We start from the raw sequence: 18,458 nt of genomic DNA on the forward strand, positions 1-18,458 counted from the left end.
GTTTCAAAACTCATGGTCCCTTTATTGGCAGAGAGATCTTCCTTTTCATTTTCACCAAGTCATTCCCCTGCTTTAACACATGAATGTTCTTTTATTTGTTGTCTTGTGTTTTAACCCTTATGAGTCTAAGTCTGAGAATCTCTACCTGGCTTTCAAAACCTTCTTGACTAACATATTTCTCATATTTTTCTAATACCTTGTCTCAACTCCTGGCAAATCAGGCTCTCCTTGATCCTCTCATGAAGCCAAAATGCTTCAGATTTCCATACCTGAAATTTATAATTCCATGTCTGGCCTGAATGCTTTGCCCTCCTCCCTGCCTTTGTAAGTCCTTTTCATCATTCCTTGTTTCAGTGCAAGGTCAGCCACCTCTTCAGTGAAACCTTTTGGGTGGCACCTCTTTCCTCTCCTTTACTCTCCAGTAAACACTAGTAGTATAGAAATTAGCTCTTAAGAGTGGATTGTCTTTTAATAATGTTCCATAAATGTTACTCTCTTCTCCTCATTATAAATAGCTAAAGAGCAAGGGTCACGATTTAAATTTCTGCTTCCCCCAGGAAAGTCCCAGAATAATTTATATTACAAAAAGTGGGACCTCATTCAATACTATAGACTGGCTGGGGGCCAGTTAAACCAGACAGCAGATGGCACTTCTCCACTTTACAGATTACAAAATTGACATTTAGTCCATTCAAGGATCCCAAGCCATCAGCTTCAAGCCTTACATGAGTGTTTCTCAATTTTCAGGAGTGTTCTCTTCTATAGATGAGTTATTACAAAGTTTAATAAAGCATTTCTTTCTAGAAAAACATAAGGAAACCACTGAAAAGTGTTCCACATCTTTTTAAGGATTTCAGTGTATAGGTAATCTTTAATCTGTAGTGTTAGTTTTTAGAGCCACCAATTACATAATTGAGCATCTGTGTTTTAATAGTTGGCAATATATTCACATTCTGTTTACACAATAAGATATGTTATCTCCTTTGGAATAAAATAGGAAAAAGAGAACGCAAAGCTCAGCATTCGAGATTCCCTTGTGCAATTTGTAGTACATAATAAAGGATCTTTCATGAAGCAGGTGTTCAGTTCATATTGCTAAATAAATATGAGTGACATCAGGCTCTGGGGGAAAAAGAACAGACTTATGTGTGAAGAGCATAAAAAAGGTTCTTGATGGAATAGCAGATTTTCACCCTCACACATACTCACAGCTGATAACTTCCACGTTAAAATTTATATTGGTAGAAATGGTAGAATTTGTGTGTAAGTTTTTACTAGTACCCATCCAACCTGAGTTAGAGCTCTACAAAGCTCTACAGAGCTCTACAAAGTTAATTACTCAACTTCTGATAACATTGCAGGGGAGTGCAGTGCTTTGGCAGGATTGCAGTGAAGAAAGTAGGAAATTAAGTAAGAGAGGACACTGAACTAGAAAACGTACTTAAATTGTTGGTAGTTATTATCACTCTGTACTTCCTAGCAAAGAAGTTAATGTATGAGTATATTAATAGTAGCTAGCCCTCATGCAGTACTCACTATGTGCCAGATATTATTCCATGTGATTTATAGTCATTTAAAATCCAGAATAACTTGTTGAAATATGTTCTATTATCATCTTCATTTTACAGATCAGGAGATTAAGCAATAGAGAGTCCTGTAACTTGCTTGAAGTCACACGAAGTGGAAGAACCAGGATTAGAATCCAAGCAATCTGGCTCCAGCATCCCTGTCACTAACCATCTAGCTATGTCATGACTTAGAGTTTACGACCAAAATATGTGACCAGCTGCATCAAGAATAACAAATATAATAATCATCAAACTATGTGACATCAAGCATTGTAATTTTTACGTTAGGAACTGTATGACAACAAACATTTAAGAAGATGTGGTTATTTTGACCTTGACTTAGTTCTCTTTTGAGAAAACTGTGTGAGCTGTACAGGTGTGAACTGAGTGAGAAAACAAAGGAAATCAGATGCAAGCCCTTCATGGAATCAAGAATTGCTTTTTGTGAAAAGAATTCAAATATACAGCAGAACATAAATCAGATTGAAACGTAGGGTAGACTGTATTTATGATAAGCTGTTTTGTGTTCGTCTTCCCTTGTTTCACAGTCTATCCTGGAGACTATTCCAGATGTGCCAGCTCATTCCAATGGCTCAGCAGACCCTGGACAGTCGGTGCAGAACGCAGTGACTGGTGAGTGACACAAACTCCTACTGAACTCAAGCTGTGTCTTTTTGCTTTTGTGCTGGCACTCAATTCAGTGAGAAGTGAATTTCTGAAAGCAAAATGTAAGTGTTTTTTCTCCCCTTTTTGATTCTGTCACCCGGGCCTCTCCTCCCATCACCTCCAAACAGCCCATCTGTCATACCAGACGAAACTAATTGAACCACATTGGAAGCAGAATCTTTTCCACCTTTACTCCCACGGCATCATTTAGAAACTACTCACTTAGGCAGTGTCTTTGATTTGGGGCCTCTCTCACAGGTAATCTGGATCTGCTTAACAGTGTCAAGCAGACCAGGAAGCAGACCGCTTCCAGGAACCTCTGATTATGCTCAAGTAAATGCAGCAGCAGAGCAGCTTGTGATATACAGAGTAACAGGGTTAGCTTTTAAATGGGCCTCTTCCACTTGAGCATTGGATACTCTGCATGGGCCCAGTATGGAATCTCAAATCCTCCTTGTTAGAAATAGGCCCCTTTAGGCCACACTTTTGTGATCCCTCAAAATTTTCCGTAAATAATGCACCGTCTTCTCAGATACAGCAGAACCCCATACTTGCAGCATTAGCTTCAAAACTCAAATAAGTTGGGGTGATGAAAATGTTCTAAAATTGATCGATGGTTGTACAACTCTGCAAATATCCTAAAAACCGTTGACTATACACTTCAAATAAGTGAATTCTAGGCATGTGGATTACATTTTAATAAAGCTGTTTCCGAAAAAAAAGAAAAATCGAAGAGAATGGATTTGCTGTAAATTATTCCACATCATTCTATTTGCTGCCATATTGTTATTCAGTTCAACTCATACCACTAAAAGATAAAAGTCTACCTGGAGTAGTCTGGTGATTTGGAGTATCGGCCTGTATAATCAACACTGTCCAAAGAATCTGTCCATAGGTCCTTAAGAAGTTAGCATTTTATTTAACAATTAATCTTACTCTGATTTGCATGCAAGCCTCTGTATGACGAGTGAAAATCTTAACTGTGCCCTCATTATTTTCTGAGTACTTACTGTATCTATTTATTGTGTTTTAATTCAGTAAAACTGTTTAGAATTTTAAATTTGTTGGTTTACAAATTTCTCTGTTAAACTTTTTTTTTTTTTTTTTTTTTTTTTGTCTGTTAAACTTTTAATTGAGATTAACTAGGTCTTCTGTCATTTCTATCTTTTGTTCCTTTTGTTCTGTTTGGTTTTCATCTAGTCACTGTCTATAGAAGAGGGTAAAAGAGATGAGCTCTTTTTTTTGTAATCAAATAATTATTTTCATGACATATGAACAGTTTTGCCAGGCAATGAAACAAGATGGCAAGCCAAACTCTTAGTCAAAAATCAGATTCAGGTTTACTCAAATGATTTCACTTGTTTTTGGTAAGGAATCTATTGTCTTAATTTCAGACTTGAGAGAAACATGGATACGGGACAGTACTTGTCACCCATTTAGCTTTGTAATGTGCATCATACGAGGTCAGGTAACGATACAAAATCACAAGAATCAGGATTAATTCACCTGAACAAATCTAGCAGTGAAGAGCAAACTGAATTTGAACAAATCTTAAGAGGCACAGTTCCACAGTTTGGGAAAAACCCAAGAGGAATGAAAGTAGGCAGGAATTTCCTGTGGGGCCTCCACCCTTTCTCCCTCTGCTTTAAGCTTTTGCTTCCCCAATAGCAGCAACGTTGGGTCTGGATGGACTTAATTTTAATATCATGAGAATATATAGAAATATTTCATTTTTGTCTTTCTAATTAATCTTCAATGCTTTTCATGAGACATAAACATCTAAAATTAAAAACATCAGGTTAAATAGAAAGTTTGCTTGGATAATGATTATAGAAGTTTGTTCATGTGGAAATCTGATGACACTACATTAATTGCTTAACTGAAATCATTCTGGCTGAGTCTAATGCTTTTCCTGGATGTAAACATTCTAATGTGCTTATGGATTAACTTGTAAACATTTTGTGCTTATTTTACAGTAAATGGTATTGATTGATTAAATGGCATATTAAATATTCCACATCCTCTGTTCTTTAGATGATGAATATCTGGAAAGGGACATTCCACTACCAGCTGAAGAGCTGTCCTTTGAAGTATCTTATTCAGAAATGGTTACAGAGGCTCCAAAAAGAAATAAATTGAAGAAGTCAGATTTTAAGAAAGAAGACTATGTTTTACCTGTAAGTAAAAACCTTTCATGATTATTCCACTAGCTTCCTGTGACTTCTCTGTGGGACAAACTAGGATTTTTAAAAAAATTTCTTTGTGTGTGCACAAGGGCATGGGGAGAGGCCAGGCATCAGTGTTGCATCACACCAGGGACATTATTTGTTGTGCAGTACACAGCCTGCCTGGCTGTACCTGGCAGCCCTGGGTTGAGGAAGAGTTGCTAGGGTATATGCTTGAGTACTGCTTTATAGATGAAATAGGATTTCCACTTGGCTTGTGTGCTTTCATGCACTTTCTATCCTTACTTTACTTATAGGTTGATGCCAGTTCTAACTGTAACTGTATACCTACTTGTGCATTAGAAGCCACATGTCAGAAAGTCACAGTCATTAACAATAAGAAGTGAGAGCTTATAGGGCAGACACTAAAAACTCATCAAAAATAAATTCAAGAATTTGTAATATTATTATGGGATGGTAAAGTAGAGCTACATAGTTCATTAGCCTGAAAGCCTCATTATGTATATCCAGGATAATTATATTCTGAAAGCCCAATACAGGAAATATGCTACACTGATCTATTTGCTACTCAGTCAGTGCATTTGTGAAGAGTTCAAGATGTGGAGTCCTGAATATTCTGTGCTGATCAGGGCTGGAGGCATGATGAGCAGGGCTCAGGCAGTTTCAGGGCTAGAGGAATGAGTCATCTAGAATCAGGCAGAGGCTTTGCCCCAGGTGGCCTGGACCATTCTTGTGACGGAGGGGAAGAGGACAGGGCAAGAACTGTAAGACCCACCAGGAGCCTTCTATGGGCCAGACACTGCAGTAGGTATTCTAGTTCTCATCATCCTAGTGATTGCTCCCATTTTACAGTTAAGGAAACTGAGGCCCAAACAAGCTAAGTAACATATCCAAATCTTCACAGCTAATAGGAGGCAGAAACAGAATTTAAACCTACACGTGTCCATCTTCAAAACCCCTCCTGGACCCTATGCAGCCTCTATGTCGGAGGGCACAGTGGCATTCTGGGACAAAAGAGGGAACCCAGCTCTGGGACTCTGGTTGCAGGGGGAGTCCCTCTGAATCTTTGGAGAGAATTGTCCAAGAGAGGATGCTGACCCCCAGTCTCCTCATCATGTCTGTCTCCTCCTGAGTTTGGGCTCACCTTGGGTGCAGGGCAGCCTCCCATGAAGAGCTCTGCATAGGATGTAGCACGTAGTGTCAATAATTGCTCAGTAATGATTGCAGTTCTTGTTGTGTTGCTGTTCTTGTTATGTATTATTGTCATGTGGAGCCTTGGTCTCAGAAAGAAGGTAAAATAACCAAGTGTTTAATAGCACAAGGTATACCTCAGACCACACCCTATGTTTTGTTGTTTAGCTTTTAAATGCTTGGAATTTCAAAGAACAGTTGTTGAATGAATGAATGAATGAATTGGAAGATGCTTTAAAAATCCCAAGGAAGCTCTAGTTTAGGGAACTCCTATGGAGAATGTATACTTACAACTTTGTAATTTAAATAACTATTGTATATTTCTACTTTAGCCATTTTCTTTCAATACCAGGTTTTCTGAGAGCAAAGTATTTGTTATGGATTTTATATATATACTTAAATATAAAATTTATATTTTACTTATTATGTAATTATATATTAACTTATATAATACTTATATTTTATTATTATTACTTATATGTAATATTTCTGTTATTTATTATAAGAACAATCTCTTGTTTTTTAAAGGTCTTACTTCTTATAGTCTTCACAATATTTCTGGACTGTTGAAGGGTTTTTTATTGTTCTTTTAGTGTATTTTGTTTCCTAGTGTGGAAATGGAGAATATAACAATATAATTGGCTTCAAAATGATAGTAGAATTATTTGGCACTTTCTGTGCATTTTTCTTTTTTAAGAATATTCTGAATTACCTACATTTGATTTTTAAGGTAGAATAACTATTGTCTCAGCAAGCAGGTGCAATCAGTTTCAGTTGAGAAATTACCTACATTCTTTACATCACAGTTGTGATGATGACGTTATGGTACACTTCAGATCACTGTTTTGTTTCAATTTAGTGTAGTAGTGATCTGCAGATGTTCTAAAAATCATATTCATAATCTTTCTGGGATGCAGCATGCTCCTCAGAGATTTTTTTAATGAATAGCATGTCTTGCTGTACAGACTTAGAATGTCCAGGTGGCATTTGAATGAAGGTATAATAATTTTCCTCTGCCATAAAAAATAAATATCCTCAATATGTATTTTAGAAATTTATTGTTCAGAAAACCAGATTTGGCCTAACTGAAGCAGGAGATCTGTCTGCTGAAGACATGAAGAAAATCCGCCATCTCTCTCTGATTGAATTGACGGCCTTTTTTGATGCCTTTCGTATTCAACTAAAAAGAAACAAAACGGAGAAAGTAAAAGGACGAGGTATTAAGACTTATTCTGAAAACAAAACAAAACAAAAAGACTTATTCTGGCTTTAAGACTTTGATACATGGGAATAAGATGGTGCTTTTCTGATTCTTTTTTCTTTCTCACCTATTTTACAATGAAGACAGTGGGATTTTTGGAGTTCCTCTTACGGTCCTGCTGGAAAATGACCGAAGGAAAGATGCTGGAGTGAAAGTTCCCCTTGTGTTACAAAAAGTGAGTTCAATGTAAATAAAGGGGGAGTTAATAGAGCCCTGTGCTTGCAATGTGCTATTTGTAAACCCACTAATGAATTTTCCTCTAGATTTAAAGACACTAAAGCCCTATTAGGACTTGGGCCTTGGTGATTTCCGGGTTTCCTCCATACATCCACATGACATCCACAAACACTTGGGCATGCCTGCCTTGCTGAGAACTTCTGGAGCCTGTTTCATTGTCTGATCATAAAGCATCAGGTGATGAGTGCAGATGCTCTGTCACATGGCTTCCTTCATTTATATTTCTTTGAATATTTAAAAAATGTTATTTGTGTGTATGTATGTGTTTGTGTGTGTGTGTGTGTATTTGATTATTCTGTCCTGTATAAGAGATGACTTAATTATTAGCAGTCCATTTACTAATCATACAAGTATTTGCTGAGATATATCACAGGTTGGGTGTTTTTAAATGTGTATGTATAATTGTTTAAATGAATTTTCCAGACAAAGCTAAGTAAAGTCTAAAAATCAGCTTATTCTGGTGGTGTTTGAGGTATGACTGAGAAGGTACGATCCATTTACACAAAGAAGAATTTTGGTTTGGGAGGTTTTGAAACTGATATTACCTGAACTATTGTATGTGGTTTCTCTGTGACCATCACTGGTTAATGGCTCATTTGCTTTTGTGTCACGTTTTTTTATAGCCAACAATTTACACTGGTTTAATTATGTATTTATTCAACAGTGACATCCGGTGGCACAAGTAAAATTCCAAGCCCTAAACACAAATCTTGTTGAATTTTCAATTCAATTTTTAAATGATATGAGAAAATACTGAGTGAGGAAACATACTTACTTTATTCACAATAACAATTCTATGTCTCTTTACTATCTTCCTTAATTTTGCTACCAATACCTCAAATTGAGCTGCTCCTCAAATCAGGTGATTGATTGGCTGCCAATAGGATCAGGGAGGATGGCAACCAGGGGGCCAGAGGATGCGGGCGACACCCAGTGTGTGCGTCTGTAGGGCACCTCTCCTGCACCTGGCTGTCTGTACCTTGTCACGTCTGTACAGCACCGAGCAGCCCCAAGAGGTCGGTGTTATCATCTCCCTTCTACTGGTGAGGCAACGGAGGCATCGTAGGGTGAGGTAACTTGCCCAAGAACATACAAGAGGTAGATGCAAAAAGGGACACAGTATGTATACCCAAGGCCAAATCCATGGTGACTCTAAGATTTCCTTTCGTTCCTTGAATTAGAACCAGAATAATGCCCTTTGTCCTCCAGTGAAAGGACAGAGTCTGAAGAAAATGCATAAAAATCTAAGACTGAGAAGATTCAACACAAGAATTTATATTGTTGAGTAGGTGCAAAATCCTAGCACATGGAAGGTGCACAATAAGTGCTAGTTAAAACTAAATCTGGGTTTATCTCGTATTAGCATCTCAGTAGATGCTAGCTCTAGTTACTGCTCCTCATTTAAGACAGCTTGAGGCATTGCTCTTCTACTCCTGTGGGAGAGTCTTTTCTTATGAACATGTTTCTTTCTCCTAAATATCTACTTCTCTTCATACCTACAGGAGCTACCTTAGCTCCAGGCACCATCATTTCATGAAGGGAAAATGGCAGAGACTCTGGATCCTGCTCTTGCTGTGTGAACGTGGGCAGATCCTTTCTCCTTTCCGTGCCTCAGTCTCCTCAGCAGTAGAATGGGGATTCCACTAGTACCCGCCTCATAGGATTATTGTGAGGGTTAAATAAGTTAATGTACGTAAAGTGTTGAGAATGTTATCTGACACACAGTAAGTGCACAATCAGTGTTAGTGTTTATATTATTTAATAATAAACCATCATCATTACCATGAGAGCTCATGAGACCTATAAGCCTTTACAGTATGTAATCCCTTGGTCAGATTTCGAGAATCCCTATAGTTTCTTAGCCAGAATAGTGCAACTAATGATAGTAAATTTAGGATCTTTTCTTATTGGTCAGTCTGCAGAAAGAGATACAGTAATCAGATCTTAAAATAGTTAAGTGGCAGTGTAGTTTCTTGGTTAAGAGCACGAGCTTGAGAGAGTTGGTGCCATTACTTTTGAGGTTGACCCTGGGGAAAGTGGAAAACAGCTCTAAGTCTCCATTTCCTCATTTGCAAATTGGAGGCTAATGTTGACCTCCTGGGATAGTGTGAACATTTAACTAGGCATTCAAGTACCAGGCATGTATATATGCTTGGTAATGTATCGATTGTTTTCATCATCATTATTATTTCAAATGTTTGTAATCATATGGAGGTATTTATTTTTGTAATGTATCATTGCTTTCCAGTTCTTTCAGAAAGTTGAAGAATCGGGTCTGGAATCTGAAGGGATTTTTCGACTTTCAGGATGTACTGCTAAAGTCAAGGTACCAAACATTTTCTCTCTTCCTCGTTAGAGATCTCAGCTAGCTAGACCCAAGTTCACACAGGCATCAGGTGTGTCCAGTTGTTTGTTGTTGTTTTTTGATACTACCACTTGGCCCTATAGAGCTTTCCTCAATACCTGTGTTCCATGATCCTGAGTTGTGTATTCCTTTAAACTAAAACAACAACAATAAAAAGCCAACAACAATGAAAGAACACATCAATTCACTATCAAAAACTGCTGCTTGTCTTTAATTTGGTAAAGTTGAAATGTCCCATCATTGTTTTTTGTGTTAAACAGTTTAGCTTTTTTGTGTTCCTCTCAGTCATGGAATTCACTAAGCCAGTATTAGATGATCCCTGATTTCCATTGTCAATTGCTTCAAACTTAGAAACATTCTTTGGCTTTCCTTTTAATGGAAGTCCTTATAAGAATTGGTAGGAATGGCTGTAACCACTAGAACACTCACTTAGCAGTTCTAAAACCCAATTCCATTTAAGGTAATGTTAGTTTCTACATATAAAACCACCCATGCAATGTGAATTCCTTTACTTTCCTACCTCTGTATGGTGGGAAACTCTTCAAGTACAGCAAAAAAAATAGAATTGTTAGAAAAGAAAAGCTTTTCTCATAAATTTCCAGTATGATATCCCACTTTGTGTGCCAGTGCGCCCCCACAATGAAGCGTCCCTCCCTGCCCTGTACATTCCCCTGGTGGGTGGGCATGGAAACATGAGCAGTTCTCAATAATGAATCCTTGAGAAAAAAAATCTCAGGGAGAGGGAAAAGTGAACTTGGTTGTGTTTGAACTAGTAAAAGGAATTGTGTAGGGGCAGGAAAGCATCTCTTCACTAATTCATCTGGGCACATGTTTTGGGAAATTCTAGTTGTATCAGAAGTCTCAGAGTTTTCATATAGACGTATGACGAGATATTTTTCAAAGGGGAAACTGAGAGTAAATAGGCTGTGTCTATTGGAAGCTCCAGGAAGCAGGTGCTGGGACAGAGTTAGGAGTAGAAGACGGTTATCGAGGGACCGTGCTTCTCAAGGATCAAGGGGGAGGAGGTGGGCTTGGGCGGGCTGAGCCTCAGACCAGGTGCAGGTGGGACTCTCTCCCTGTGCCCTGTCAGCCCCACGCTTCACTGTCACTGCTGGGGCTGCCTGCAGGGAAGGGCCTGAGGCCAGTCAGAAGGTGCCAGCACCTGGGGAGTCAGCTACCTGCATTTTTGCCGATGAACAGCCAGTTCTTTTTTGAAGAACTGAGCAGTGCTCTGCACTTTGCCAGTGACAGAGGGATCAGCGCATTTGGGGGGGCTGTGACTTCCCTGGGAGTAGAAATTACTAAATACTGGCACAAGTTCGTTTGGAAGGCAGGAAAATTCCTAGTGGATCCTTAAGGTTTGTCCTCTCTGAATGGGATCTACTTTTTGTTTCAGGTTCTCACAGGTATGTTTTTTATATATACTTCTAAATAAATGTATCCTAAATCTGAGGACAAAAGCTGTTACTAGTTTTGGTTAAGTCTTTGTGGTTATATCTGTAGAGTCAGAGAACCAAAATGAAGTCAGGAAAATGAATTTCCTAAACAGAATTAGACTCCATCCCTCTAAACCTCCCTCTATAATAGGGAAGTTGTATTCGCACATATTCTTACTGACTCTTACTGTGTGTGTGTGTGTGTGTGTGTGTGTGTGTGTGTGTGTGTGTTCGTGTGTGTGTAGGGGGAACATAATGGATATGACTTAAAATTCTATTTTTGAAAATAATCAAAAGGAGACAACATTACACAACATTTCTTGTGTGTATGAATTTTAACATCATAGCACAAGTTGCTTTTCTTTAGCTAATCTTTGACTGAAAAATACTTATCAAAGGCCAATAATTCATTTAACGTGTTCTAATAGGCACATGCATTCCTGAACCACATTTAGGTAAACGTCCCTTTTGGCCCTTAATAGGTTTTATGTAGTTTTAGCCTATTTATTCCATCTCTTATTAGTCCGAAAAATGTAATCCAGATGTTTTCGTGGTTTGAGCTCCAAGAAAGCCAATGTGAAAGAACTCTGGGCCAGTGAACAGAAACGGGAGTATTGCAGTTAGAAAGGCATTGTAACTTGATATAGTAAAGGGGCCTTTATTTCTCTTCTTTGTTCAAACTTTAAACTTTAAAAAAATTTTTCATCTACGAATGTGCTTGGGGAAAGAAAGTTAAAAAAAAAAACAACATTGTAATTATCCTCAAATTGTGCCAAGTGGATGATGCTAACACGAAGGTATCATTATGAAGAAGCCAGCCTGGGTTGTGCTTTCAAGTCCTGGTTAGACTCACAGGGGAGTAGCCCTGGGGGACGCTGCTGGTTTTAGCCACACGGAGCACATAACTGCCCAGCCCATTCCTGGATGTGAGGCCTCAGATCATTTGGAACCAATTTAATGCTTTGGTGTTTCCAGTGATTTTCTTTTCCAAAAATGACAGAAATTTGAGCCAAACACCGGGGAATATATTTCATGGAAGAAGGCAGACTGGTTTGACATGCACGGTTTTCTTTTTTGACTCGTGTCAGTTATTCGGAGGCTGCTCTAAATGTTTTATAGTGATGTTACCTGGTCTGCTGGTTTCCCTTCCTGAACTGGTTTTTGAAGCTGAAAGCAGGTTATTTGCATTTTTATAAAATTACCTCAAAATTGGAAGCAGGTTATATATTTGCTCAGAGGAGATTGAAGGACATGGCTCCTGACCCTTGCCTGGTGTTCTCATTAACAGTGGACAGAAAGCATGACTTTTTTTAAACATGTACACGTCTCTGGCAAGGAAGACTCAGCCCCTGGTTCATAGGGCTTCATGTTTAGGACCACTGTGGACATGTCAGCTCTGCTCCTACTTCCACTGTGCTCTGGTCCAAACTTCTCCGTTTGTCTCACGCTGGCCGTCTAGACAAGACGAGGTGCTGTTATTACCAGAATATCCACACCACATACACATGGGTTTCCTGTAGTAATAACATTAGAGGTTGTAGCAGACCCAGACGAGGGGAGGGTAAGTGCAGCCAGCATTTCCTGAGCACTCTCTGTATGCAGGCCCTGCCCCCTGAGCTCTACATTGTAGTATCCAATTTAATCTCTGTGAGGTTGTTCTAATATCCATCTTTTCAAAAAAATATGATTGCTCTTGACTTTATTTTATTTATTTATTTTTTAAAATTTTGGCTGTACCACACGACATGTGGGATCTTAGTTCCCTGACCAGGGATCGAACCCACACCCCCTGCATTGGAAGCTTGGAGTCTTAACCACTGGATTGCTGGGGAAATCCCTAATATCCCTCTTATGGAGCGAGAAATCTCACAGGCCTACAACTAGGCAGTTGTGGAATTAGGATAAACACCTAAAGAATGTGGTTATAGAGCCTGCCCTTGACCCTGGTGCCATGTTGCCTCTTAGGTTTCAGGTAGCTTCCTGTGGCACAGGTCTGTGGGCAGTGGATTTGAATTATTCTGCTCTTGCCAATACTTCCTGCCCACTTGCAAAACAGTTTCCCCTTTGCCTTATGGCAGTGGTACCAGGCAGTGGACGGAAAACATTTACTCCTCCCCCTCTATTTCCTGTTAACAACACCTCCATCTGCCCATTACTCCAGCTAGCAATCTGAGAGTCATCCTGGACTGTTATTTCTCCCTCTGAGTCTCATGTTCAATCCATTACTGATTCTTGAGAATTTTCCCTCCTAGGCGTTTCTTAAATGCCACCTCTTCTTTCTATCCTACAACTGCTTATCCAGGTTAAGTCCTCGATGATCCATCACCAGAAATGGTGCCCTAGCCCGATAACTGCTTTCTGCATCTCTGGCCTGCTTCCCAGCCAGTGCCGAGCTCCGAGCTCCCCCAAATCACTTTTCCGCCTGCCTGTCAGGAAAGATAAATCTCACCTTGTCGTTCTCTGGCTTCTCTTACATATTCAAGGCTGGAAGACTTAGGCGTCTCATGAGAATAAAGCAAAGGCCTTAAGGATTTTCAGAGTTTTCCCTTTTTTTTTTTAAGAATCCTTTTTGAAGCAGTTATTGTCAGTTGGAAAACTGACTATAACTGCCTGGTATTACTGGTAAACTCTAATTCAAGGGAGCAGTAGAATGGGGGGCACTGGTCATCAAATGAATTAATAATGTAAAATGTATAACCCAAGTAAAACTTAAGGACGATTAGTGATTGTTTTAAAAAGTATTTACACAGTGTTCCCAACCTTACGAAGGATTGGGCAAACATGCAGACATGTGGAAGACATGTGTACGTCTTGGCATAAAACTTTGCTGTAACTGCTCCAGGAAGATATCATTGGTGTGCATGTTGCAGTGAGGTCAGAGTTCCTTTGTTGGGATATTTCTCATTCTGTATGTGAACTAGCCAAGAGGCATACATTCTTGATCTAATTTAGAAACAGAAGACAGGGTGGCAGAAGGAAGGCATTATTGAAGAAAAGGGGGAGGTGGAGGCTTTGTCAAAATCTAGCAGTGCATTTATGATGTGGGCATAGGCAGTGTTCTACCAAAACCATATAAATGAAACTATGATCTGAGTAAAGAACTTCTGTATTTGTATAGATGGCAAATTATTTTAAGATTAACATTATTCTAAAAGGATTTTAGAAAACTTAAAATTAAGATATATTCAGAAATAGCCATTTCAGTTCTTTAATCATGTTGAAAAAAGATAAGCTTAGTAGATATTGGCTTTTCAATCTAATTACAAAAATAGTTTATGTAATGATAGTTTTTAAAGGGGGAGGATCAGGTGGTAAAACTCACTATCTTCCTTGATTTTCAGCAATACCGTGAAGAACTGGATGCCAAGTTTAATGCTGATAAGTTTAAATGGGAGAAAATGTGCCACAGAGAAGCTGCAGTAATGTTGAAAGCATTTTTCAGAGAACTACCCACCTCTCTCTTCCCTGTGGAATATATACCTGCTTTCATCACTCTAATGGAAAGTAGGTGGAAGAAGTTAAGTGTGAATGGACTAAGTTACAAGGTCAATAAAGTGGCACAGAGCAGAAGAAATATGCATAATCAGATGTGATCATAAATGTCTAGATTTGCTATTTCCTGGTACTGCTTGATGAGCTATTGAGTTTGATGGTAAACTGTCATCTCTTCACATGTTTATATTTCTGAGTCTGGTTGATATGATTTAGAGGGTTTTATAATCATTAAAAGGCAGAGAGGGTTTCAGAAAGACCTGGCTCTTGAGATTTGAATTCCTGCTCAACCATCTGTTAACTATGCAGTCAACCTTTCTGAGCTTCACTGCTGCACCTGTAAATTACAGATAATAATTACTTGTCAGGGTTGTTGTGGGTATTGAATGAAGACATCTAGGATAGTGTCTGGTGTATAATAGTCCTTCAAAAAATATAAGATCTCTCCCTTCTTTAAATCCGAGGTCCTGGGTCTGATGATGTAGCATGCAGTAAGAAGGTGTTTTGTCTCTGAAAATTACAGTATCACATAGTGTTTCTGAAACTTAAAAAGTCACATAGATGAGGCCTTAACTGAGGTACTTGGATAAAAAGTATAGAAACTGGACAGTGTGTGTTGCATTTGGCAGTCAGAAAGTAATTTCATCCTAAAGGTTGAATATTGAAGAAGGTGTGATGAGAGAAATTTAGAAAAGTAGGATGAGGCTACATAGTGTGGGCTTTGACTACCAACCTGAAGAATTCAGGAGTCACAAGTCTAAATATGTATAAGCATGCTAGGTAAATGGTGATTCTATATGGACAGAAAGGGACCGTGGCCAGATTGGGAGGACATATCCCATATAGAGAGGTTGGCCACTGCTCAGCTCCGGATGATGGTTACCATGCAGGAGTGAAAGCCAAAATCCAGGCTTTAATGACGAAACTCTTCATTTGAAAATGTCAGCCACAAATTCAAATTTTAAAACACTACATGAGCGTAGCAAGTATTACCCGTATCTGCCAGTTTATAACCTTCTGCAGGTTGACCAGAAGTATAAAATCCTTAAAATCACAATCATAGAAAATAATAGTCACATCTTAAGTTGTATGACAAAATTTGTCCTAAAAATTAGTTGGTTCTAAATCTTCAAAAATTTTAACTAAACTAGATTCATAAAATAATCCACTATGTCTTCAGAGAAAAGAATATAAGACAAGGCAGTCCTTTTCTAAGCTTTAATTGACATGCTGTGACCAGTATCTCTTTTCTTTGTATGATGTAGTATTTTTGTTTTATGAAAGAAAGAACTAGTTCTCTTCATTCTTTATTTTATTTATTTATTATTATTATTTTTTTTAAAGAAGATGTTGGGGGTAGGAGTTTATTTATTTATTTATTTATTTTTGCTGTGTTGGGTCTTCGTTTCTGTGTGAGGGCTTTCTCTAGTTGTGGCAAGCGGGGGCCACTCTTCATCACAGTACGCAGGCCTCTCACTATCGCAGCCTCTCTTGTTGTGGAGCACAAGCTCCAGATGCGCAGGCTCAGTAGTTGTGGCTCATGGGCCCAGTTGCTCCGTGGCATGTGGGATCTTCCCAGACCAGGACTCGAATCTTCTTTCTTTTTTATTTCAGATATTGTATATTTTCAGTTCTAGAATCTCCAGTTGCTACTTTAAAACTATTTTCTATTTATCTGCTGACATTCCCTATCTTTTCATTCATTGTAAGCATATTTACCTTCATATCATTGAGCATAGTTATGATAGCTGCTTCATAACTAGTTCCAACATCTGGGTCATCTGAGGGTTGGTCTCTGTTGACTGTCTCTTCCCTTGAAAATGGGTCACTGTTTATGTCAAGTAAGTTTAAACTGTATCCAGAACCTTGTGAATATTTTTTTGGAAACTCTGTGTTCTGTAATATTTCTCCAAGGAGTGGGGTTTTTTTGGTTAGTTTTGTTTTTTATTTGTATTTAAGCAGACAATTTGCTATTTAATACTTACCTGTGCTACTCCACATATGCATGGTTTATGGGGTGATCCAACATTTGGGTGGATTTTACACCAGAATTAAGGCCTTCTATCTCTTGACCTTCCCTTTCTGGGATTCCCCATAACTTCCCAGTGGCTGTGGTCCTCCTGAACCCTGCCCTCTCTTTGTTCAGGCCAGAAAGATTGGGGTTTTCTTTTGGAATTTCAGCCACCTCATGCCATTGCTGTCTATGGCCTGACTTCAAACTAAAAGCCAGGAAATTGGACACTCTCCCTGTGCCATTCCCTAATGCCAAGTGTCCAATGCCCTCCTAAATCTGCCTGCTTTTGTTCATTCTCCACTGCCTCAGGTAGTTGTTTTTTGTACATTGTCCAGAGTGTACAGTTGTCTTAAGGAGGGTTGATTGGGTAGGAGCTTACTCAGCCATACCAGAAACAGAACTCCCTCCCTCTATTTCAAAGTCAGAGAAACACAGAATCTTCTGTAAAGTTTGCTGTCCTGGAAAACAGACTGCAGAAGTCTTAACTTCACTTTGATCTGCAGTTTATATACTGAACAATTCATCAAAACAAATGGTGCCACAGAGGATTTTTTGGTTTTAGTTTTTCATTTTTTGGTCTTATGGAATTATACAAGGAGGAGTCAATCACCATGTAAAACCTGTTTGGAGAATCATATTTAAGAAGGAAATCATATTTAGTTTTTCTTAATATCATTATTCAGATGTTGAAGCCAATACACTTCAGTGAAGGGAGAGAATCTGGAAAATATCCTGAAAAGTTTCACAGGACGGTCCGCATTTCTTTGTATGACTTTGAAAGTGAAAAATACTATATTGTCGTGATTGATTTGATAACTAGCCAACCCCACAGGAAGCCCAACATTCTGGGCTGCTGCCATCGGGAAGAATGGCCTTTTTGCCACCTGGAGTAAGCTCTCGTTGTAATGAGATTTTCTGAAGGGAAGAACTGTGGACATCTGTGTGTTTAAGCTGCCCCTGTATTTACTCTAAAACGGAGGTCAGAGAATGTAGTCTTTTCCACTAGTGTAATTACTTTCTCTTTTCTCTTTTCAAACTTGGTCCAAAAATTGCCCATAAAATTAAATGACTAATAGTTCATCAATCAAACCTTAGATACTTTCATGAAAAGTTTAATAACTTTCTGAGATAATAATGACCTCAGGAGTGAAAAAAATGACTCTTAACCAGGGTGCAATAAATGAATTAATTACAAAACTATTAACCACAAAACAGTGTAGGGCCGGGTTTTCTAAGCATAATGAACATGGATTATTTGCCAGTTTAGATTTTTAATCTTAAAGGGAACTTTGTAATTTATCTGGAATTAATGGAAATAGCCTGCATCCTTTCGTCAGATGCAGATGCATCTATTGTTTCCCCCCAGAGGTTTTTTTGGGTTGCATTGGAAAATTATAGACAGCCCTTAGCCTGCAATTTATGCACTAAAATAATGTCTTATCTGTCCCCAAATGCTTTGTACTGAGATATACTCCTGCTAGTGCCTGTTATTCAGGCAAACTCACATCAGTGTGCATTAGCCATTTTCAAAAACAACCTGGACCTGTGTCATTTTTTGTTTACAAATTTGACATAAATTTTTTAAAATCCACATGGGGATTGTGCTGAGACAATATGATATGAGCCTATAAATACTCCTCCCAACTGTTCCTTCATTACGTGGTTACACACAATAATCATGTACTCCTAACTCGGATGCACACGACCTCCTGTGACCTAGTAGTTTGTCACGAGAGTGTTTCCACTACTGTAAAGCTAAGTAACTCTATAGGCAGCTGACTGCCTTTATCCACTGAGTCGTAAATGGATAGATTTTCCTTCAACTTGAGAGCTCCCCGGGGGTTACAGAACGTCATGCTTCCCTGCAGGACCTCCCTACCAAGAGACCATTTTGGGGAGAATACAGAAAGAACAGGCAAAGCCTGGATGCTCTGGAATACCCTACGTTTTCAGCACAGCTGGCTGTGAATTATCCAGTTGTGAATAGATTTCCTAAAATCCTTTCCCTAAAATGGGAAAAGAGCCAATATTGAGAACACACA

The 18,458-nt window shown here is 38.7% G+C and overlaps 1 protein-coding gene across 1 annotated transcript in view; it reads left to right on the forward strand.

Moving 5' to 3' along the window:
* Positions 1 to 18,458, forward strand: part of ARHGAP28 (Rho GTPase activating protein 28) — a 146,474-nt gene that overhangs the window by 108,869 nt on the left and 19,147 nt on the right. The window contains exons 6-11 of the mRNA XM_065889472.1: positions 2,117 to 2,201; positions 4,269 to 4,411; positions 6,663 to 6,828; positions 6,956 to 7,047; positions 9,358 to 9,435; positions 14,252 to 14,414. Of these exons, the coding sequence (XP_065745544.1) occupies positions 2,117 to 2,201; positions 4,269 to 4,411; positions 6,663 to 6,828; positions 6,956 to 7,047; positions 9,358 to 9,435; positions 14,252 to 14,414 (727 nt within the window). The remainder of the gene's footprint in view (positions 1 to 2,116; positions 2,202 to 4,268; positions 4,412 to 6,662; positions 6,829 to 6,955; positions 7,048 to 9,357; positions 9,436 to 14,251; positions 14,415 to 18,458) is intronic.

The sequence above is a fragment of the Phocoena phocoena genome, chromosome 13 (genome assembly GCF_963924675.1).
Source record: "Phocoena phocoena chromosome 13, mPhoPho1.1, whole genome shotgun sequence".
NCBI classification, from domain to species: Eukaryota; Metazoa; Chordata; class Mammalia; order Artiodactyla; family Phocoenidae; genus Phocoena; species Phocoena phocoena.